Source organism: Mesoplodon densirostris, chromosome X, assembly GCF_025265405.1.
Source record: "Mesoplodon densirostris isolate mMesDen1 chromosome X, mMesDen1 primary haplotype, whole genome shotgun sequence".
NCBI classification, from domain to species: domain Eukaryota; kingdom Metazoa; phylum Chordata; class Mammalia; order Artiodactyla; family Ziphiidae; genus Mesoplodon; species Mesoplodon densirostris.
In genome coordinates, this window is record NC_082681.1 from 51617221 (window position 1) to 51641710 (window position 24490).

Genomic DNA, 24490 nt, shown 5'->3' on the forward strand with positions numbered 1-24490 from the left:
TTTATTTCTTCCTTTCTAATCTTTTTTCCTTGAATTTCATTTTTCTTACCTTATAGTGCTGATTACAATATCTAGCACTATGTTGAATAGCAGTGGTGAGAACAGACATTCTTGCCTTGTTTCCGAAAGCATTCAATCTTTCAGCCTTAAGAAAGATGGTAGTTCTGGTTTTTTGTGGTTGTTCCTTACTAGGTTAATGAAGTTATCTTGTATTCCTTATTTGCTGAGAGCTATTATCATGAATGGGTGTTGAATTTAGTCATACACTTTTTCTACATCGTTTGACCTGACAGTATGGTTTTCCTTTTTTAGCCTGTTGATAGTTGGATTACACTAATTTTCAAATATTGAGCCAGCCTTGTATCCCTGGAATAAACCTCACGTAGTTGTGGTACATAATTATTTTTATATGTTGCTGAATTCTGTTTGTTCATATTTTGTTGAGGATTTTTGAATCTTTGTTCATGAGTGATAATGGACTATAGTTTTCTTTTTTTCTACTGGCATTATCTGATTTTTATCTCAAGATAATATTGGCCTCATAAGTGACTTGGAATTCCCTCCTCTTTTCTGAAAGAGATTGTGTAGAATTAATGTTAATTCTTTAAGTGGTTTGATAGAATTCTCTAGTAAAACCATTTGGGCTTGGAGCTCTCTCTTTCAGCAGTTTTTTTGTTTTTTTGTTTTTTGGGGGGTTTTTGTGGTACACGGGCCTCTCACTGCTGTGGCCTCTCCCATTGCGGAGCACAGGCTCCGGACGCACAGGCTCAGCAGCCATGGCTCACGGGCCCAGCCTCTCCGTGGCATGTGGGATCTTCCTGGACCGGGGCACGAACCTGCGTCCCCTGCATCGGCAGGCGGACTCCCAACCACTGCGCCACCAGGGAAGCCCTTTCAGCAATTTTTGAACTATGAGTTTAATTTTCTTAATAGTTATGGAACCATTCAAATTATTTATTTCATATTGGGTGAGTTGTGGTAATTTATGCTTTTGAAGGAATTGATCCATTTCATCTAAGTTGTCAGATTTATTTGTGTAAAGTTGTTCATAGTATTCCCTTATCCTGTTGATGTATATAAGTTCTGTGGCAATATTTCATCATTTATTCCTGATATTGGTAAATTGCATCTTATTTTTTGGTCAGTCTTTCTAGAAGTTTATTAGTTTTGTTGATTTTTTTCAAAGAACCAGCTTTTTTTGTTTCATTCATTTTCTGTATGGTTTTTCTGTTTTCAATTTTATTGATTGCTGTTCTTATCGTTATGATTTCCTTCCTTCTTTGCTTTGAGTTTATTTTACTGTTGTTTTTATAGTTTCTTAAAGTAGAATGGGAGCTTAGATTTTTTTTTGAGAGTTTTCGTATTTTCTAATGTAGGGATTTAGTGATATAAATTTCCTTCTTGCCACTGCTTTTGGCTGCATCCTGCAAATTTTGATACTATATTGCATTTTCATTTTTATTCAGTTCAGTGTGTTTTTTAAAATTTCCCTTGAGATTTCTTCTTTGATCCATGATATGTTTATATGTGAGTTGCTTAATTTCCAAATGTTTGGAGATTTTCCTGTTGTTTTTCTGTTACTGATTTCTAGTTTGTTTTCACAGTGGTCAGAGAACACTTTTTTAAAGTTTTTTTTTTTAATTTGTTCAAATTTATTTTATGGTCTAGGAGATGGTCTGTCTTGGTGAATGTTCCGTGGGCTCTTGAGAAGAATGTGTGTTCTTCTGTTGGGTTGAATGTTTTGCAAATGTTGGCTGATGGTGTTGTTTAGTTCTTCTATATCCTTGCTGATTTTCTAATAGTTCTATCAATTGTTGAGAGAGGGATATTGAACTTTCTAAGTGTATTTGTCTTTTCATTTCTATTAGTTTTTGCCTTATATATTTTGCATCTCTGTTATTTGGTGCATCTACACTTAGATTTGCTACGTCTTCTTGTGGAATTTACCCTTTTATCATTATGTAATATCCTTCTCTGTCTCTTGTAATTTTCTTTGTAACAAAGTCTATTTTATATTTTGACACTATGCATGGTATATCTTTTTACATCCTTTTCTTTTCAACCTACCTACGTCATTATGTTTGAATTGGATTTCTTGTAGACAGCATGTTTGGGTCATGATATGTTAAGGCTTATGTTTGCTGCTTTATTTTTGTTTCTTGTTGTTCCCTCTGTTTTTTGTTCCTCTTCTCAATTTTTTCTGCCTTGCTGTGTGTTCCTTGAACTTTTAAATTTTTTATTTTTCTAGAAAGATATTTATTTATTTATTTATTTATTTATGGCTGCATTGGGTCTTCATTGCTGCAAGCAGGCTTTCTCTAGTTGCGTCGAGCAGGGGCTACTCTTCATTGCGGTGTGCGGGCTTCTCATTGTGGTGGCTTCTCTTGTTGCGGAGCACGGGCTCTAGGCATGCAGGCTTCAGTAGTTGTAGCACACGGGCTCTAGAGCGCAAGCTCAGTAGTTGTGGCGCACGGACTTAGTTGCTCTGCAGCATGTTGGATCTTCCCAGACCAGGGCTCGAACCCATGTCCCCTGCATTGGCAGACAGTTTCTTAACCATTGCACCACCAGGGAAGTCCCTTGAACCTTTTTAAAGAATTCCATTTTGGTTTATCGATACACATTTTGAACATATTTTTAAATAGATTTTTTAGTGGTTACTCTAATTATTACATTATACATAAATAACTTATCACAGTCTACTAATATCCACATTTTCATCTTTGGGAAGCTTTCAGCCGGTTATTTCTTCAAATACTTTTTCAGCCCTCTAGTCTTTTTTCTCTTTTTCTGAGCCTCCAATGATATAAATTCTGTCCTTTTTTCATTTTCCCACAGCCCCCCTGAGGCTCTGTTAATTTCTTTGCAATTACTTCCTGAAGGGCGTGGAAGTTCAGCTCCCTGCTAGATCTCCTCAACACCAGATGGAAAAATGGGGAATGGAGGGTTAACTCTCACTACCTCATGGCTGCCAGGTGGGGATGGCCCCACTAACATTTTTCCAGTGGGCAAATGGAGTGCCAGCTAGCACCACCTTGCATTGCCTTGTTCCACTTCTTTGCTACCAGGGAGGTGGGGTGGAAGTTCTGTTCTCTGTTTGGTCCCACTGATATCACACTTGTGAGGGAAACAGAGGGCCAACTCTCCCTGTCTAACTGCTGCCATGAGGGGCCAGACATGGGTGGCTCTATTTGGCACCACTGACACCACAGGGAAGGGACAGTTTTTCCTTTGATGTTTGGTTAGAGTAGGTTGGGTATTATCAAAAATATTTTCTGTTCTGCTAGGCAGCCATTTCCCTGATTATTTAACTAAAGGGAACAATCTTCTCTTGGGGCTTTTCTTGGTCTGGGCCTTTTGGCAATTTCAGGTTGTAGTCTCCTCCGGTGCCTTATCTGCAATATATGGGAAGCAAAAAGAAATCCCAGGCAACTCACCACTGTAGTGTTCCTCACATCCTAAAGTCTCCAGGCAGTCCACTTTCTTCTTTTCATTTTTCAGAGTCTTCCTACACTTGATTGTTATTTTGTCCAGGTTTTTTTGTTGTTGTTATAAGAAGGAAGACTAGAGAGAAATGGGCCATTAATTTTGAAAAAAATATTTAATTATTTCTTTGGGTATATTTTATTGTTATTTATGTGTATTCTTGAGTTGACTAATTCATTTTTTGTCAGTGAAAATAATTCATGTATTATCAGTTGAAATATATTGGAATAAATAAATGAATTTAATGCTACAACTTTGTTATGAGTACCACTTTAGCTACATATCATGGGTTTTGATTTCCTTGCTGATCATTTCTAAAAAGTTTGTAATTTCTGTTTTGATTCTCTATTTAACCCAAGGGTTACTTAGAAGAGTGTTTTAAAAATGCCAAGTGGGTAGATGAGAACAGAGCTGTCCTTTGTGCTTGCATATTTCTACGTAAGGCCAGGCAGTTCTTCAGAGAGCCTTTTTCTGAGAAGCTCTCATAGAAAAAATGAGATTAAAGATTTGAATCCTGCTATTCTTTCCCTATTCTTCATTCTTTAGGTGTTTATCATGTACATATATTCAGTAACTCTCAAGATGCTTCGTCTTGACAAGGAGAAAAAAATAAAGTTAAGACATAGTTCCTGCCTTCAAGAAGTATACTATTTAATTGGGACAATGGTATATATACCCCAAACTAGTTAACTGACAATACCTGACACTAGTGACTAAATTACTGGCAATGAGGGTCCAGAGAACAGGGAAATCACTGTAGGCTAAAATAGCTGGGGGAAGACCTTTTGAAGGAGGGAGAAGTGTTTGAGTTAGAACTTAAAGGTAAGTAGGTAAGATTTAAATATACAAGGAGGAAAGGGAAGAATGTTTCAGGCTGAGAGGCTAACATATCAAAGGCCACCTTTGATAGAAATAGGAAAGTTGAGTTATGGTGATAGAGGAAGATGATTTCAATTGTAGCTGTGTTGAGTTTTGGATGATTATAGGACATCTGATGGGGAGATACCCTGGAAGTTATTGATCCTCATTTGGTGATAAACTAGTTGAGTTTAGCTTTGTCTAAAAGAGTAGTCTGTTTTCTTTTGGCTTGGTCAGAATAGTTTTCTGTTCTGGAGAGAATTTTGGTTGAGTATATGTGTCATGGATGATGTACCAGATATCTTTTGCTTACCCTTCCTGATCCACCCTCTGCCTTTTTATACCCTGCTCTGTGCCCCAGGAGGCTAACCTATATTGATTACATCAGTGAGTTTCCTTTCCTGCTTGGCCTCTGGTAGGGTTTGGGCAGTGGAGATCCCTGGCAGGACATCAAAGGGAGAAAAGAAACTGAGGTCAGGTTGTTTATTCCTGGCTTCCTTCTTATAGGATTGCTTCTGGTTGGCTTCTATCCCTTAACTAAAGGTCAGAGCACCTTTCAAGGGGACCCTCTCTACACCACATTCTCCTTTTTCTGGTATCTGTTCCCTCCCCTCATACTTTTGGGTGTAGGGGTGGTAACAGCACCAAGTTACTGCACTATCTATCCCTCTTTGTTTTCCTATACTTTGCTCACACTTTTGTGGATAGTCCTTTTCATAAACTTTCCACTAATTATGCTAATGCAAGTGCACCATCTGTTCCCTGCTGGGACCCTGACTGAAACAGATGAAGTCTCAATTTTCAAAGATTTAGAATACAATAAAGTAAGCCTAACATAAAATGTGACTAAATATGATTCAACATAAAATATGACTAAATATGATTCAATCTGTCTCTTTCTGATTAATCTAGGCTCTTGCAGTGCTTCCAGATAATCATTCTGAAGCAGTCTTCAGAGTATCATAATGTGTAGGAGTGCCAGTTCGTGGAATATTAACAATAGCTGGCATTTATCAGTTACTTACTCTTTCCATGCACCGGGCTATACATATTTTATATGCATTATTTTACTTAACCTTCACAGCAAACCTGTGAAGTGGGTAATTTTTATCTTTTTATAGGCGAGGAAACTAAGGCTCAGAGAGATTAAATAGCTTACCAGAGATTTCACAGCTAAGAAAGCAGAGCTGGGATTTAAACTGAGGTCTGTCTGACTCCATAGCTCATGTTGTAAGCACAAAGTGTGGTCCTGGATCAGAAGCATCAAGGAGCTTGTTAGAAGCACAGAATCTCAGGTGTCACGTCATATTTCCTGAATCAGAATCTGCATTATAACCGATCTCCAGGGGATTCACACATACACGAAGGTTTGAGATGCAGTGATCTAAACCATGTTACTTTACAGTCTATTACTGAATACCATAGAAAGTTCTGTTTGTTTGGTGCTAGGTAAAAAGAAAAATTTTTTTAAAAGGTAACTATGTGAGGTGATAGTTATGTTAATTAGCTTGATTGTAGTAATCATTTCACAATGTATAAATGTATCAAAACATCATGTTGTACACCTTAAATATTTACAATTTTATTTTGTCAATCATACTTCAGTAAAGCTGGAAGGGAAGAATATTTACCATTCTGTGCTCTTTAACATTGGTATCATGTGGCCTTGTAAGTGGAATCCACAAAGCCAGAGCTGTCATTTTTTGAGATGAGGGCATTGAGAACCCGTTCGGAACTCGACTTGGTGAAAGGTGCCAGGAAGCAGCCAGAGCTGCTGCTCTTGTGGAAAAGAGAACTTGGCCTTTGGGTGCTGCCAGATTTTTATGATTTACTTCAAACATGTTTAACATACACTTTTACATGCACCTTTATAGCACCTTTAACTGCTGAATTTAAGAGACTCCCATATCTGTGTACACTTGGCTAGCCCTCAGAAAAACTGGTCTGCTTAGAAAGTGTGATTTAATGCCCTTAGGCTCCCCTTTCTACAGTGTTATCATCCCACACCCATCCCTTAGTCACTACCTCCCCCCCATATCCTTCCTCTCACCTCTTTCTCATTCTTGTCCATATCTCCTTTAAGAAAGCATATCAGATGATAAACCTATGAAATGTGCTCCATCTCACTAGTCATCATGGGAATTAAACTTAAACCACAATGAGATCCCACTACACATCCATCAGAGTGGTTAAAATGAAAAAAGACCTACAATACCACGTACTGATGAAAATGAGGGTCAGTTGGAACTTTCTTCCACTATTGGTGGTAGTGTAAATTGGTACAACTACTTTGGAAAAGTATTTGCCAGTGTCTACTAAAGCTGAACTTATGCATACCCTATGACCAAGTAATTCCACTCATGGATTTTTTTAAATTGTACATTTTATTGATTGATTGATTGATTGATTGATTGACTGAAGTATAGTTGATTTACAATGTCGTGTTAGTTTCAGGTGTACAGCACTCATGGATTTTTAATCAAGAGAAACTCTCCCACATGTGAATAAGGATACGTATGCACGTACAGATGTCCACTGAAAGATTTAGTTTGTGATAGTCATTTAGGTTGTCTTACATTTTTTACTATCAACAGAATGAATACATAAATTATAGTATGTTGAATTCATCTGATGATATTCCATAAAGCACTTGAAATGAGTTATAACTACATGTAGCAATATAGAACTAGAGCAAAATGTAACAAAACCATACTGTTGAGAAAAAACTTGCATAAAATTCTGTATAATTACGCTTATGTAAAATATAAGAACACAAAACAATACCCTATAATATTTATGGTACATGAATGGATAGTAAAAGGAAAAAAGTTCTCACTAAATATTTGTACACACACACACACACACACACATGCATAGCCAGTTAGTGGCAGAGCTAGGAAGAGAAGCCAATATTCCTTCTTTTTCTTTTTTTTAATTAAGACTTTATTGTTTTAATTAATTTTATTGACGTATAGTTGATTTACAATGTTGTGTTAATTTCTGCTGTACAGCAAAGTGACTCAGTTATAAATATATACATTCTTTTTCATATTCTTTTCCATTGTGGTTTATCAAGGATATTGAATATAGTTCCCTGTGCTATACAGTAGGACCTTGTTGTTTATCCATCCTCTGTATACTAGTTTGCATCTGCTAATCCCAAACTCCCAATCCATCCCTCCCCCCAGACCTTGGCAACCACAGAGACTTTTTTAGAGCAGTTTAATGTTCACAGCAAAATTGAGGGGAAGGTACAGAGATTTTCCATACTCCTTATTCTTCTTTAACCTAAGTAATGGAGGCTTCAAACCCTAAAGGGTCTGCACAGTCATTAACGTAGCTCCCTGTCTCGAGTAACTACGCCTTATGTAGCTCAGAACACATTATGGGAGCCTGGTGAGTTTAGGGGATCAACAGGTTGTCTCTTTTACATGAAGTCAGGGCTCAGAGTTGCTATAAACTCTTTTTTCCTATATCCTCACCCTTGGTGTACTGGCGACGAATGCTTAAGTTTGACCTGCTTAAGGGTATCAGTAAACAGGGTAATGTGAAACACTAGTAAGCAGGTGACTGTTCCAACCTAAAGCCAGACTCCTCCAGCATTTCTGTTATGTTTGACTACCTCTAGTAGTAGCTGCTGGACACAAAGTCTAGCCCAGAGAACAGAAAAGCTATAAACAGTCTCCAGTGTAATTAAAATGGACTATTGGCAGAGTGCTTGAATCGAAATTCCAAGTCCTGAACAACACAAGTTTTAATGTTAAGGGCCTACAGGGTATTTAGGAAAAAATGGAATTCCTGAAAATGAAAGGCAATATATGGTCCCTGCTCTCCCTGACCTACTATGGTTACTTTTTCTCAAGTACTTATTAATTGGGTTTAAATTCCCCAGGCAGTTAAGACCTTGAAAATCTATCAGAGGGCTATGTGAGATAGAATAAAAGAGAGCTTTAGAAGGGCAGGAAAGAAAAGGGGAGAAAAGAAAAGAAGAGATTCCCTTCGATGGGTCGTTTCCTTTCTTTGATGTTGTAATTGATGGTCTGCCTTGCCTATTTTAGGCATTTGATCTAGTAATGACCCTTGAGAAAAACCTTAAGAGAGGTTTAGGTTTCTAGTCCCAGAACCACCACTTACTAGCTCTGTGACCTTGGGCAAATCAATTAACCTCTTTGAACTTTAGATGCCTCATTTATAAAATGGTGATAATAATAGTATTTACCTAATATGGTTGATGAGGTATGTAAAATGCGTAGAACAGTGCCTGGCACACAGTAAGAGCTCAGTATATTAATGGTGATCATTCTTGTTGTTACAGCGTCATGGAAGCAAAGGAGGAGAGCATTTTGAGTAGACAAGGGAAATCTGCTGTACATAATGCCACATACAGCCGAGGGGTCAAGGAGGATGAGAGCTGAGAAAAGGCAAGGGTTTTGAGACTTGATTAGAAATGCTGAGTGATATTTACATTCGAAACTTATCATCTGAGCTCCTTATTTTTACTGGAAATAGGAATCAGAGTTTAAAAAGAAAATCCATCACTTTTTTGTGGTCAGGATACATATTTACTGAACTTCACAGCAAGCAATGTTTATAGGGAGTGTATATAAGAAGGTAGCTGTGGCTGTGACAGCCATAGCAGACTCCTGCCATGCTGTCCATTAGAACTTTCTGTGACGTGGAAATGTTCTCTCTCTGTGCTGACCAATACACATGTGGCTGTTAAGCACTTGAAATGTGGCTAGTGTGACTGAGGAATGGAAATTTTAATTGTATTTAATCTTAATTAGCTTAAATTTAAATAGCCACATGTGGGTAGTGGCAGCCATCAATCTAATTGGGGAAGCAAGGCATATACTCTTGAAACCAGTTAAATACCAAAAGGATTGAGGTCAGACAGTAGAGACTTAATTGTTCAATCCTTCTGGTCTGGAGAGTTTAAGGATTTTAAGTCTTGTAGAGCAGGTGAAACTTGGGGTTCACCTTGAAGGATGTATAGTGTTTGGATAGGAGGAAAGAAGGCAGGAGGTCATTCCAGATGGGTAGGAGGGTGTGGGCAAAGGTTTAGAGTTAGAAATGCTTCCTATATGAGAAGTTAGAGGACAGTGGCCTTTCTAGAATAGAGTATTCATATCAGGAGTTAGATGGGTTGGGGCCAGGTCATGGACAGCCTTGAATGCTAGAACAAAGCATTTGGGCTTTGTCCACATAGGCCAATGTTTTGCAAAGCTTGTTTAAAACACAGATTCCTAGGCCCCACCCTAACCTACTAAATCAACTTTTCTGGGTCACAGCTTAGGAAATCAGTATTATAAGTAAGCTCCACAGGTATGTATGATGCACATTCAAGTTTGAGATCTATCAGATAGGCAGAAAGGAGCCCTTGGAAGCTTTTTGATCAAAGGAGTGACATGTTAATAGAGGAATCATAGGAAGCTTGGTAAGGACAGAAGGTGTAGGATATAGAAACTAGCTAAGGAAACCACTTAGGTGACTGTTCAGATATGGACTTCACAAATCCTGATCTTTCTGGCTGGTGTCCTTGGAATTGTTCAGTCGATTCCTAATATTTCCCTGCAGGCCCTATTTGAATTTTCCACACAGTTTGTTTGTTGTTTTAAATGACTAGGGCCCAGGCACCTCAGCCTGACTGCCTAGGCTCAAATCCCAGCTGTACTATCTAAGCTGTTTTAGCTCAGACAAGCCACTTAACTTTTCTGCGCTTCAATGTTCTTATCTGTCAGTTGGAAATGATCATAGCCCCATCCCATAAGGGCATTGTGAGTATTAAATGATATCATAAACGACTTACAACAGTACCTGCCACATAATAAGCACTCAATTAATGCTGGTATTAATATTATTTAAACTAAAGAGCTCTTGGGACTTCCCTGGTGGTCCAGTGGTAAAGAATCTGCCTTCCAATTCAGGGGACGTGGGTTCGATCCCTGGTCGGGGAACTAAGATCCCACATGCCATGGGGCAACTAAGCCCATGTGCCACAACCACTGAGCTCGTATGCCTCAACGAGAGAGCCCACGTGCCACAAATTACAGAGCCCACGCACTCTGGAGCCCATGCACCACAACTAGAGAGAGAAAACCCGCACACCACAACTAGAGAGAAGCCCGCGCACCACAACAAAAGATCCCCCGTGCCACAACTAAGACCCGACGCAGCCAAAAAAAAATAAAGAAAATTAATAATAATAAAACTAAGAGCTCTTTCATTTATTCCAAGTTATATAATAGTTAAAGCTAATCTTCACCAACAAAGTGTAAATTTGCCCATCCAGAATATTAAACCCAAGCCCTAGACTTTTTGCTTAATGAGTTGTATTTCAAAGCATAGTTATTCACTAAATTTAACATATGATTATCCTTCATAAAATAAGTCTAAATAGAGGACAAATTGTTCTTCCCACTGAATGTTTTAATCTATGGTTAGTTCTTGGCTATGAATTATATATCTTTTAAAACTTTGTACTTTTTATATTGCTACTAGCTTTCAGTGAATGCTCTTTATGATATTCATTTCAGAAAAAAAGAGTGAACTCTTTTTTGTTCTTGTAGGGGACTGATAATGCAAAGATATATATCTCGTCTGGTGTCAGTGAGCTCACGATGTACTGTGGGTGCAGTGGCAGCTTTTTCAAGGAATGAGAAATTCTCTTTAGATGCCTACTGGGTAGTTTGTGAACTTTTGGCTTCTGCTTCACTTTTCTTCCAGGCCTCACCCGAATAGAAGCTTCTCCTAGTCTCTCCAGTTTCTGTTGACAGTCAGCTGCCTGAAGCACCTCTCAAGATGCACCTTCAGGCTTGAAGGCAGAGAGGGAAGGAAATAGCTGAAGACCCATCATAGCTACCTACACACTTCTGAGACAGGCTGAGCCAAGAAATTGCCTTAGACTCTTCTTTCTGCTTTCAGAAACAAAGTCTCTCCCAACTTTGTTCACTTACGTTCTGCTAGATGGTTGAAAAAGATGGGTTTGTGACATGGCTGGTTAAGGTTCTTTTTTTATGTTTTCAACAGATGAATATTTATTTTCCCTACTACCATCTCCCTCATTGTCCATTTCCCTTCGCTGGAGTCAGACACTGTTACCAGTTTCTTGTGTATCCTTCCTGAGATATTCTATGCATATTTGTGTATGTACACCCCTAATTTTTATACAATTGTAGCATACCATAAATGCTATTCTGCACCCTACTTTTTTTCACTTTTTACATAGAAGGCTGTTTCATATCAGTACATAAAGAGCTTCTTTATAGCTACATGGCTGCACAGCGTTCCATAATTATTATAGATATACCAGAATTTATTTAAGCAGTTCTTTGTTGGTGGATGTTTAGGTAGTGTCCAACCTTTGGCTATTATAAACATGCTTATACATATTATATTTCACATGTGAGAGTATATCTCTAGGAGAAATTGATTAGGACACTTGGGTTATTGGCTTGTTCAGTTGCTTGGTGGCGATAAAACCACAGTACTATGTGTGGAATCAAAGGTTCTAGGAGGCCTAGCCATGCCTAACTACACAGATGTCATGGAATGTTAAGCTAGACAGAATCTTGGAGATCCCAGAGAGGACCAAGATCACACAAAGATTTAGAAGCAGATCCAGGATTAAAACCCACAGTGTTTTACTCCAGTCTATAATGTAGGTCTTTTTACTACACCACACTGCTGTGGGTCAGAGAGATTTGGTGTGGCCTGATTTCTGTCCTGCCAGGCAGGACTGTGCATTATCTGGCCCACTGTGATCTCACTACCCTGTGTTTACATGATTTCTCTTCCCGGGATCTGACTTTGCCAACCTAATTTATCCTACTTTTCCCTGCTGCTCTGACTTCTCCCACTAATAATAACAACTCCATCTTTTTTTTTTTTTTTTTTTTTTTTTGCAGTACGCGGGCCTCTCACTGTTGTGGCTTCTCCCGTTGCAGAGCACAGGCTCTGGACCTGCAGGCTCAGCGGCCATGACTCACGGGCCCAGCCGCTCCACGGCATGTGGGATCTTCCTGGACCGGGGCATGAACCCACGACCCCTGCATTGGCAGGCGGACTCTCAACCACTGCACCACCAGGGAAGCCCCCTGCATCTTTTTTAAAAGTTAGAACTGAAGTCCTTGACCATTGGGGGACCCTTTAGTATAAAGCCAAGTAGGAGAGGCAGGAGTACTGGGAAGGATGTCTGGTAATGGCATAAAATTTATGATCTTACACAAGCTTTCTACTCTTAGTTCATCCATTGAGTCATCCTATAGTGTAGGGGGAGTCCCTTTCACCTCTTGGCACGGCTGGAATATCTCCTTTCCTTGGCCATAAGGTCGAACACCTTAAGGTCCAACAAGCATATAATGTGCCCAATAGGAAAGAATATGAAAGTGTATGCGGATAGTTTAATTCTTACTGAGTTGTGCGAGGGAGCAAACTACAGGTGATATTCTTCATGGGCAGCCCAAGGAAATCAAGGACCCGTGTGTGGACTGACTCTTAAGTCTATCTTCACTTTGGCTCAGGCCACAGAGGGGTCAACTGCTGCCAGTATTTATGAAATGCACACTATGATGATGGATAAAATTGTTTTAGGAACAGATTGTAGAGCTATCCCTGGGACAGTTTTTCTCAAGTTATGATCCTCTGAGCACTTGCATTACTCGAAGGATGGGGCCCTGGAATCTGCAAGTAGTCTTCTTTCCTAAATAATTCTTATGTGAATGTAACTATGAGAACTACTTCCTAAGGAATGGTAAATTGAGAAGGTGGTTGTGAGCCTTTGAATTTGGAGTGGCCTGTAAAATTAGTGAGAAGAGCTGACCAGCAATTCCAAGTAGCATATGGTTATTTCATTTGAGAGGATATAAAGACTGGGTTAGGTGCCTCCTATGTGCTTCCACAGATTCTGTGCTTCTATCATAACCCTTGTCACACTGTATTGTAGTTGAATATTTTTGTCCCTTCCCCTATAATCCAGAGGGTTCTTAGTTGTGAGCAACAGAGATTGATTGGCTAATTTAAGCAGAAAATGCTTGTCTTAAAAGCATATTGAATAGCTCCCAGAATCACAGGTTGGACTGGAGAACCAGACTCAGGGCTACACAGCCAACATCACAGCTGTCACCATTACTACCACCATGCTAGCACCATTAGTGGGTTGGCTTAGGTCCTCAGAGGTGCAGAAACCAAGCTGGGATTAGATATGCAGGAGATTTATTGGGGAAAATGTCAGTGAGAGAACATAGGGAGGGAGCCAGAGGAAGCTGGGAGAGGTGTTAAACTGCAGTGTAAATCTGACCTTTATGGATGAGAGAAGGAAAGAAGAAGGTTAGGTAGGAAGTGTCGTAGACTGAAGTGCAGTGCTAATAAAGTTCAACCAGGCTGACGGGGAGTTCTGTTGCCACAGTCACAGGCCACATAGTCCTGTGTCTCCCAGAAATGGACCTGACTTAGTATCCCTGCTGTGCTCAGTAACTGGCTGGGAGCAGTGTGGCTTCAGAACAAAGCAGCAAATATTGGGGTGAATTTAAAGCACAGCAGCTGGGGCAAAGGTCAACGACACTTCCCACATTGGAAGAACCAAGAGGCACATTTTCATGACTGTCTGAATTGGAGAAGATTGTCCACTTCTTTGGGTCACTGGCTCCTAATTCAAGGGATGGATCCTTGGATTGAGGGAGCCTAAGTCACATGCCTGTGCCCCAACTACAAGGGGGCCCTGCTTCTTAGCAAGAGTCCTGTGTCCTCTCCCCCAGATAAAGGGGTTCAAATGCTGTACAGCGACACCCCTAAAAGGACAAATGTCTATTATACCATTACACTCTGTGAACCCCTTGAGAGCAGAGATCTTTGTCTTACTGCTATTACAAATAAATGTTTATTGAAATAACTGAATGAGTGTGGCCAGCTAGTGTTCAAGCGACCTTGTACACACACACACACACACACACACACACAATCAATCAATCAATCAATTTAGCCATCAGGGAAATGCAAATCAAAAACCACTAGGATGGTTATAATGAAAAAAGATAAGTGCTGTTGAGGATGTGGAGAAACACAGTGCTGATAGCAATGTAAAATGGTGCAGCCACTTTGGAAAATGGATGGTGAGGGAGTGGCTTGGAAAAGGATAATCAAAAGTCTTTGTCCTCAGGGAGCTTAGAGCAAAAAGAGAAGGCCCAGAGGATACCTGACTGATTTTGCATTACATATCTTTTAAAGTTTCTAACAGTCCGAGCATTCTGCAGACGGAAGCCATTCTTCCATCCTAACTACTGATTCTCCAGGCCTTGTCCATCACCTTTCACCAGATAGTGTTCTGTGACTAGACTATCAGCCACTTGCAGCACATCTCTCTCCTTCTCCTCTTCCCTCACGGATGCCAGCCAGCTACCTCTTATGAGTCAGCTCTGGCTTCAGGGGCTTTGTAAGCTCAGACCTATCTCTGAACCTTATGTAGTTCAGAGGGGTTCTGAAAGCTGATAAATACGCCAAGAGCTTTTCGATCAAACTGCTTTTAGACCCGTTCTCTGTTCCAGCTGAGTCGGGGGCTGGAGGTAGGGGGAGTCAAATCTTGGGTCTCCCTTTCTTGCAGAACCAAACGCCTGAACACGGCCTAACATTCAAGGGGAAGCATGGGGTTATCACCTCAGATGATCAGTCCTTGGGAGAACAGTGCTCTTAATGGGGAAGGGGTTCCCAGGTCCTCAGCGGTCCCATGAGTATCAACATTTCCAGGTCTGTAGTCTTAAGAAGAGTAAAGGGCTGGAGTCTAGAGATTGTCTGAAAGAGGAAGGAGAGTTGGACAGAAACAGGGCAAATTCTCAGTCAGTTTCTCCCAGCAGGGCAAAAGGAACAAGGAAATAAGAGACCAGAGGATTTAGTGACCTAAAGTGCCGGAGAGTCCTAGGGCTGAAAACAGAGAAGCTAGTGGGTGAGGGGGATCAAATGGCAGGAGATTTACACGTATATATCAACCTTGGGGGAATCCAAAAAAAATGTAACAGTAGGGTCTCTGCCTTCAAGGAGCTTATGGTAATTTAGTGGTGAAATAAAGATTAAAATACTTGAAATATTTTGTAATCTGGTGCTAAACTGTGGGATTGACCCAAAAAAGTGCTGTAGGAGCTCTGAGAAGGGAGAGATCATGTGGGCTGATATCCTCTGTGAGCTGAATGGCTGACTGAGGCAGTAGGTGCCCCACAGGACTTTATGCTCCAGCTACAGTGGCTACAGCTTTTAGAGATGAGTGTGCCTGAGTCTTGTATGTTTTCCTGGAGGAAACACAGGGGAGGAAGCTTCATCATCATCACTATTTGTTAATCACTATCATCAACAAGAACCACATTAAACATGACTTGAGCATCCCTCCCTGAGTCTACACTTCTGTTTAGGAGGCAGGGCAAACAGAAAGAGTTGAAGGACTAGAGCAAGAGAGTACATGCCAGTAGCACAAAGAGGGAAAAGTGAGAGCTGGGGAGGTGAGGGAAGGCTTCCTGGAGGAGGTAATACTTGAACTGACCCTTGAAAGAAGCTTAGGTTTTGGGCTAATGCAGAAAAGAGTGAAGGGGGTTGTAAACGGCCTCAACAAGGCGCTGAGAGAGCAAGGCAAGTGTGATTAAGTGAGAAAACCTGCTGGACTGGAGCAAAGGGTGTGGCAGGGTAGCGTGGGCGATGAAGTTGGAGAGGAAAATAGTCTGATGATTATAGAGAGCCTTAAATGTCAGAAGGAATCATATTGGAACAAAGTAGGAAGGCAGTGTAGATTTGTGTATTTGGGGAATGACAAGGGCACAAGGAAGAAGGAGGAGAGGCTAAAAGAAAAACATGGAGATTCTACAGTCTTCCTAGTTTCAGTCTCCCATGTCAGGGTGGCCAACTTATCCCAATTCAGCAAACAGATGAGTTTCTCACCCTACTTGTGATCCATCTTGGGAATAGGTCTTGAAGAAGCCCACAAGAAGTTCTGCACTGTATACTGTTGGCAGAAAACTTTGTGCCTTTTGGAAAGGCCCAAGCCATCAACACTATGAAGTGTTCTCAGATAGCATTGCCCCGCCTTGTGAAACAGAAAGGAGGAAGCGTCAGCCTCCTAACCCAGCAGATAACACAGGTACAGACCAAGATGGGACATCTGCTTCAAAAGCAACAACCTTTTGAAGCTGATCTGTTCTTGAATCAGCCCTGGGGAAAGGAGACAGCAATTGCAGGAATCCTAAAAACCAATACAACAGCAAGACTAAGCCTTTCTTGAAACCATCATTTTGGTGGCTGCTACTTGGCCACTCCTCACATAGATCCTTTTTACTGACTTCCTGCAGCAAAAGGAGATTGGTACAGGCTCTGCTACATTTATATTATTACCAGGAGGCAGATGTTTTCTTTTTCCCCTGGGGTTTAGAATTATGCAAATGAAGGCACAAAAACAAAAGCTCAGCGAGGTGGGGGAAGATTGCTCTTAAGAATCTAGGCAATTTTCAGAGCTCTTTAAGACACCCCTCTCAGTTTTTATTAACAGCTCTCCTGGCTCCTCTCCAGTCTATTTAGAATTTGGCACCTCTTCAGAACCTTACAGCCAAAGACCTGAAAGTTCATTCTAAAGTTCCCATCCTGGCCTCATTTTGCAAGTGGAGAAATCAAGGCATATAATATGGGTCTGTGGGCTGACCTTGAGTCTCTCTTTGACATTCCCTCTTTCTCTTTCTTCCTTCTGCTACATACACTCTCGCTTGGAAAGGAAACTCTACAGCCCAATTGCCCCCCAGGTCTCTCCCCAGCCCCACCGTGATAAAATCTGTAGGGCAATAGGACCCAGGGAAATTCAACCCTGAGGCTGAGAGAGACACTCCTGCTTAACCGCCTGGCTAGAGCGAGTGTGGGAGCGAGCTAGTTAGGGAGGGCGGGGTAGAACTGGGGGTCTGCTGCTGTTGGCGAAGAGGAAAGCTGTGGCTCCCTCCAGAGTCCAGAGGTCGTGATGAGAAGTGCTTCTGAAGGTTGGCCCAAGCCCCTTTTTGTCGCGCCTCTGTGCACCGAGCATCCTTATCTGCCCGCCCTGGAACTCGCAGGCTGGTTTTGTTTGGCCCCAGCTGTCTCTCCCATTTCTTGCAGCCCCGCCATCGGTGCCTTTGTTCCTGAAACCACCGACCTCTCACAGCTGGAACTGCGAGCCAGGCAGGACCCCGGCAGCAGACGGCGCCCAAGAGTTTGCCGACATCCGTCGGGCCGGGTTGGCGCCCCGCACGTCGTGTTTTTCGCTAGCAAAGTTTCTCTGTGGAAAAGAAGCCCCTCCAGCTTTCTCTTGATCCTGTAGCTGGCGCGCGCTCTGCTTCTCTCCCCGCTGACAGCGCTTGGGGCCGGGGTTGTGGCTTTGCTCCTGCCCCTGGCCTGGCTGCCTTGGGGGCGGAGCTTGGGGAATTGGAGGAGCCGCTGTGAGAACGCCTGACTGAGCGCGGGTGCGGAGAGACCGCCGGCGAGCAGGCGAGCTAATAGCCGCAGCCTAGCATTAGCTAAGGTACCTGGGCAGTGAACTGGATCCCCGAAGGGACGCTCAGGCTGCGACCCCTCTTCTGCCCTGGCTCAGTTCTCGGCTGATTTGAGAGAGCACACTGGTCAGGGCTCCTCAAGAGGAGCTGCTGAGTGTCGGCGCCCCCGAGAGAGTGGCTACCCGCCCTGCCTGGGGGGCTGCGAAAGGCGGAGCCGCCACGGAAACAGCTGTTCCCATGGCTCTTGACGCGCCTGGAATTGGACTCCGGACTGGGCGCTAAGATGCTTGCTTTTTGCCTTGTCCAACTTCCACAGCACGTAGTTGACGATTGGAATCCTGGGCCAATCAAGAGTCTAGTTTCAAAGTGGTATTCCTGGGCTCTTCATCCCAGACTCCAACAAGTCTAATTTGAGACGAGGAGAGAGTGGTCTCCTGCTCTAACTAGTAGATCTCCGTTCTGGAATTGGACTTGACAGCTCTCCTCACCAATACTTGCACTGCAGTGGCTACAGGGTTCTCTTGGGAGTTGGGGATGGGATTGCTCTGAAGACCAGACCACAACACTCAGAACCTCGACAATGGACCGAGTTTTTGAAATTCCTGAGGAGCCAAACGTGGAGCCGATATCCTCTCTGGAGGAAGATGTCATCCGTGGGACCAACCCCCGATTTACCTTTCCATTTGGCATCCTCTTCTCCACGTTTTTGTACTGTGGGGAGGCAGCATCTGCCTTGTACATGGTTAGAATCTATCGGAAGAATAGTGAAACCTACTGGATGGCATACACCTTTTCCTTCTTTATGTTTTCATCCATTATGGTCCAGTTGACGCTCATTTTTGTCCACAGAGATCTGGCCAAAGACAAGCCACTATCATTGTTTATGCATCTAATCCTCTTGGGACCTGTTATCAGGTGAGCAACTTTTAAATCTTTTCCCTCCTCCCCTACCCCCCAACTGTGCAGAGAAAGATAAATTTAATATTTTTAAGACTGTTACTGTGCCTCGAATCGAATCGATTCGATTCTCCCATTCCCTCCCACTCTTGGTTTCCCTGCCTACCATCCAAAAAGTCTTATCTGCAGTCTTAAGTGCCACCACAATGAACATATGGCATGTACCTGTGTTCCGAAACCATGTATGGTACCATTAATAAGACTTCATTTGACAATGTTTGCTATCCGGATTCGGGTTGTGAAAATTGGTATGAGACCAATTGATGTGGTCACCTTGTAAACACAGGCTATAGCTTCAGAGTGTGTTATTTTGACTCTGCCTTTTAGATGCTCTTTAAATTGGATGGAAGTTCTTACCCCCTCCATCCCATGTCACATTCAGTTTCTTTACCCTGAGTTGCTTGGGCTGCTGCTACTGATATTTTCAAATTTTCTGGAGTTATTTGACATCTGGAAAGTATTTTAAGCCATTTGTGCTCATCTGGTACCCGGACCCATTGTAGTTTATTTTTCTCTGTCAGTTTATTGGTCTCCTATTTATCTCTGTATCTTTCTGCAATAAAGATACACGGTTAGAAGGGGGCAAAGGAAGATAGCTTCTCTCTCCATCTGGATGCTGTAGCACAATGTAATAGTATTGAGTCTTCCCATTCAGATTGCTTTGAAGGGACAAGAATGTGCCTTCAGGGAGATCAGCTCGGTGCTTTGTGACCACCTAGAGGGGTGGGATAGGGAGGGTGGAAGGGAGACGCAAGAGGGAGGAGATATGGGGATACATGTATATGTATAGCTGATTCACTTTGTTATAAAGCAGAAACTAACACACCATTGTAAAGCAACTATACTCCAATAAAGATGTTAAAAAAAAAAGAATGTGCCTTATCCTAGGGGTACAGGCATCTGTGTCAGAAGTCTCATTTGGATGCTATGTGATTTTCAAGGTAGAGAGATGTTGCAAAACTTCTGAGGTCAGTAGGAAAGAATGGACCAAATTTATCTTGATTGCAAGAGAGGCAGAAACTTGCAGTCAGCTGAGGAATATGGGTCAGAGTGTTGATGTTGTAATTGCAATGGGAAGATATTTCATCCTTAGAAATAAACACAGTCTGAAACTAAGGATGGAACTGCCCCCTTTAAAAGAAAATTTTATCAATATGTTTAAATGGAGAGGAATTGATTATGCTCCATCAGCGAAAATATGAGACATCAACAGAAACAGTGGCCTGGAATTCAGGCGACCTGGAATCTAGTTTGCCCTCTGTCATTGACTAGTTGCATGGCCTTGGTGAAATCCCTGAAGATGCCTTGAGCCTCAGTTCCTTCATCTGTAAAATAAATGGGTTGGGCTAGATCATGGGTCTCAAACTCAAACACTTACAGGGGCCAGGCAGGTATCATAAACGAGTGAAGCAAGCCAAGGGTGAGAAAAAACAGTAGTTTCACGTGTGATGATAAGTAAAAATGAACTCTCGGTGTTAGAGAAATGATGGAGCGTTAGTGAGTACTGTGGCAATCTGGAGTCCGCAAGATCTGCCTAAAGGAGGCCAGCCTCTCTACAGCTCCAGCCCATTGTTTTCCTGTTGGAATTCAGACCCAGTATCGCCAAGGCCCCAACTTTTCAGGACAAGCTCCCAAGACAGGATTTTATGTGAAATAGAATGATTGAACATGTTGACAACTGATTTTGGTAATTAAATAAAAGCACTGTCTGGGCCAAACACGCCACAGCTCTTCGTGAGATGTGACTCAGCTGGCCTATGCAACCTCTGGACTAGGTAATCTAAAGGGCCTTTCCAGTTCTAAATCTTTGAAGTTAAACTGTGAAAGGAAGACCTCATCTCGAACTTGGAACCAAGATGTCATTTAGAGATGTCATTAGAGGAGCAAGAAAACCTTTCTTCTTGCCCTTTTCAAATGCAATATATGGAGTTAACGGATCAATCACTCTTAAGATGCAAATTTCAGTAAGTTCTGCCCCACCTCCCTGTTTCGACTTCTCTCTTTGCTTTGTGGCCTCCCAAGCCATCTTTGATTTGGACCGTCCATATGGAGTGTTGAGTACTATGTTTCATTTTTGTCATTTAGCTACCACTAGAAATGATTGAAAAGCATTTATAATCTCAGTCAGCTACCTCACAGCAGGGAAAAAATAATTAAAAGCTCATAAATCATATCCTTGATAATGCTTATTTTCAAGGCAAATTACTTTTTAGGTAGGCAGGAACTTGATGAATGCTATTAGGCACATGAAGGTGTTTGGAGGTCCTGGCTCCCTTATATGAAATGCAAAGATACTTCTGAAAATGAAAATGTACTCTCATTTACTGCCACTTATAAGCAAGGCAAACATGTTTACTTAAACCAGTAAATGGCCTTAAGAATAGAAGTATAAACAGAATTCTTCATGCCACCGCCTCCCCCAGTGTTTTATTCAGCAATAGTATTGATGGGCTTGGGTTAAAATCTAAACTCTCTTGTTGGAAATGTACTTATGCATTTTTCCTGAATAAGAAGAGAAAGTTGCTTTTTTTCCTTTTCTGTTCTCTCCTTCCATCTTTTTCTCTCCTGGATTTTAGATTTTTCCCTACAACATGGATGTTTCAAACTACATGCTTTAGGCCAGTACACATGCACCAATCTCAAAGGGATCCTGTGGAAAAATGATACAAATTAACTTATTTACAAAACAGACTCACAGACTTAGAAAGCAAACTTATGGTTACCAAAGGGGAAAGATGGTGGGGGGAGGGATAAATTGGGAGTTTGGGATTGACGTATACACACTACTATGTTTAAAATAGATAACCAACAAGGACCTACTGTATAGCACAGAGAACTCTGCTCAATATTTTGTAATTACCTAAATGGGAAAAGAATTTGAAAAAGAATAGATATATGTATATGTATAACTGAATCACTTTGCTGTACACCTGAAGCTAACACAACATTGTAAATCAACTGTAGTCCAATATAAATGTTTTTTTTTAAAAGGGATCCTGTGGAGAGTGACAGCCAGCACTGTTCCAAGCTTTTCTATTGGGAGCCAAAGGCCTAGAGAGCATATAAATCTGATCTCATCTTTGGTGTTTTTTTGTTGTTGTTGTTGTTAAATTACATTGCCATTATTAATTATTATCTTCTCCTTCCATCACTTCTCAACCTGTATTCTTTTTTTCCTTCTAACTCTTTCATTTACTCAGCAAATATTTATCAAATGCCCACTATCTGATAAGGGTGGTGGGTAAGATAAATGCAACCCGTGCCCTCAGCCTATCAGGAAAGACTGCTTAATTTTTGACACAACTGTTCTTACTTAGAAGAAATAGTTCACAGTTTCCATTTACTTCAGTGTGAGTGGGGGAAGTGGTAACTCAGGTGTTCCAAAACAAGATGTTCTAGTTGCTTCTCTTTTCACCACATCAGAACTGCTAAAGACATCTGATTTATATGGGGGATATGGGACAGTTACAGCAGGAAATGTGGTCTTAATATTATTTCAAGGATGATAGGATCTCATAAGGATGTTTTACTCTTTGTAGAGAAAGAATGAAGTTTAAAAGGCTATTGTTCCCAAACAGGTCAAGAGGCACCCAGAACAACCTTTAAAGAGATCTTTTGAGGTTCTCTAGGTATATAGTACATTCGGTTCTGAGTTGTCAAGCCTTTTAGGTACCTTCGTTGCTAAATGGCTTTCCTGTATATTTGAGAGGTTTTTCCAGATCCCCTCCAAGACTTTTTGGCTGAGACAGTTATAGTTGTGGGCTTTGTTTTGAAAAAGCAGAGCTCAAAAGCTCTGATTATGGAGCTGAAAGCTTTGAATAAGGAATGCTTTACCTCAGGAACCTGAGGTGTTATGAAAACCAGAGCCTTTTGGAACCTTCATCATTTTCTCTCAACACATTTTTAATGTCTTTGTGTTCAAGCCATTTTTCTGTCACAGGCTTATTCTTAAGTCCTCAAACACTTCTGAATTGGCGTTCTTAGGTTGGTCGATTGCCAACCCAACACAAAGGATTTAGACTGAAGTGACACGTGGAAGGCATGACCAACTCCTTGCCTTATGAGAAACGAGTAGAACAGGAGAGAAGGAATGGCAAAAAGTAGCACAGCCCTCGTGAGTTATTTTTCCCCCCTCACTACAACTTTCCTTCCTAGGACAGCTTTAGTTAAGTACTCATGATGCTTTACTTCTGCAGATGTTTGGAAGCCATGATTAAGTGCCTCACACTGTGGAAGAAAGGAGGGCAGGAGGAGCCCTATGTCAGCCTCACCCGAAAGAAGATGCTAATAAATGGCGAGGAGGCTCTGATAGAATGGGAGGTGGGCCACTCCATCCGGACCCTGGCTATGCACCGCAGTGCCTACAAACGTATGTCACAGATCCAAGCCTTCCTGGGCTCAGTGCCCCAGCTGACCTGTCAGCTCTATGTGACCCTGATCTCTGCAGAGGTCCCCCTGGGTAGAGGTGAGTGGGGTCAGGAGAGGGGAGGGCTCCACTGAAATCAAGGGTCTTAGAAATCTAGACCTGAGCTGTCCAATATACTGGCCACCAGCTTCATGTGGCTATGTAAATTAAAATTTAGAATTAAAAATTTATTTTCTCAGTCATACTAGCCACATTTCAAGTGCTCAGTAGCTATGTGTGGCTAGTGATTACTCTATTGGTATTATAGAACTAGTTGGACAGCACCGAGAGTCAACTTGGGGAGCCAGACATCTCAGGCCTACCAGATTTCTGAAACTGGGGTAAGGTGTTTAGACTAACAATGCCACGGCAAAACCCTCTCTGGACCCAGAAGAAGCGAGTAATACCAGCAGCCAGTAGGACATTTTCCCTACCCACAGTGTTTAAATTGTACTGAGTGTGTTTGGTTGGTTGGTTGGTTGGTTGGTTGGTTTAGGGATGGCTGCCGTTAAGTAAGAGGTTCCCAAATATTACGGATCATGAGAAAACATACTGGATGAAATTTTCCTTTAAAACTTACATCCCATACTCAGACCTGAATCAATCTGAGTGTGGAGAGGCCAAGAATCTGCATTTTTTAATGTACCCCAGTTGATTCTGATCAGCCACTTTTGGGAACCACTGATTTAATCACTCCTTCCAACTCCAGTGGGGAGAAAGAAAAAGGGGTGTGGAATGAATACCGATGCGAGTCAGGCCTGGTCCCGGTTCTGACCTTCTCTGTAATCTTTAGAGGAAGTTACCAAAGAGATCACTGTCTTAATTTCCCACTTGTAAAAGAGGGATCCCAAGATGAGTAAGCCTCTAGCTTGGGCTGGAGCTGGTACAGCTGTGGGTACAGCTTTGGACCATTTCCTTATTGTTAGGTGCTGACCCTGCTTGGCAAAGCCCTATGTTTCAAATAAAGGAGGAAATGTGCTCTCTTTTTTTCTCTACTAAGAATTGTTCATGAAGTTCTACTGGTCTTGAAGCTTTTTACATACCTAGAATTGACAGTAGTATGGGGAGAAAAATCTGGAAATGATGATGCTTTTCCTCCTGAGAATTTTGAGGATAATTAAACTATCTAATTAAAATATGTATGCATTATAAAAGTAATACATGCACAAACCGGATGGCCTGCAGGTAATTGTATATGCACAGACTATTTCTAGAAAGATATGCAAGGAACCATTTACCTCTAGCGAGTGAAAATGAGAAGTCAGCTGACTTTTATTAGCTTTTACTTTATACCCTTTTA

At 41.6% G+C, this 24490-nt stretch overlaps 1 protein-coding gene across 1 annotated transcript in view; it reads left to right on the top strand.

Moving 5' to 3' along the window:
* Nucleotides 1–24490, top strand: part of XKRX (XK related X-linked) — a 70179-nt gene that overhangs the window by 39438 nt on the left and 6251 nt on the right. Inside the window, exons 2-3 of the mRNA XM_060087235.1 lie at nt 17455–18743; nt 22982–23250. Of these exons, the coding sequence (XP_059943218.1) occupies nt 18409–18743; nt 22982–23250 (604 nt within the window). The 5' untranslated portion in view covers nt 17455–18408. The remainder of the gene's footprint in view (nt 1–17454; nt 18744–22981; nt 23251–24490) is intronic.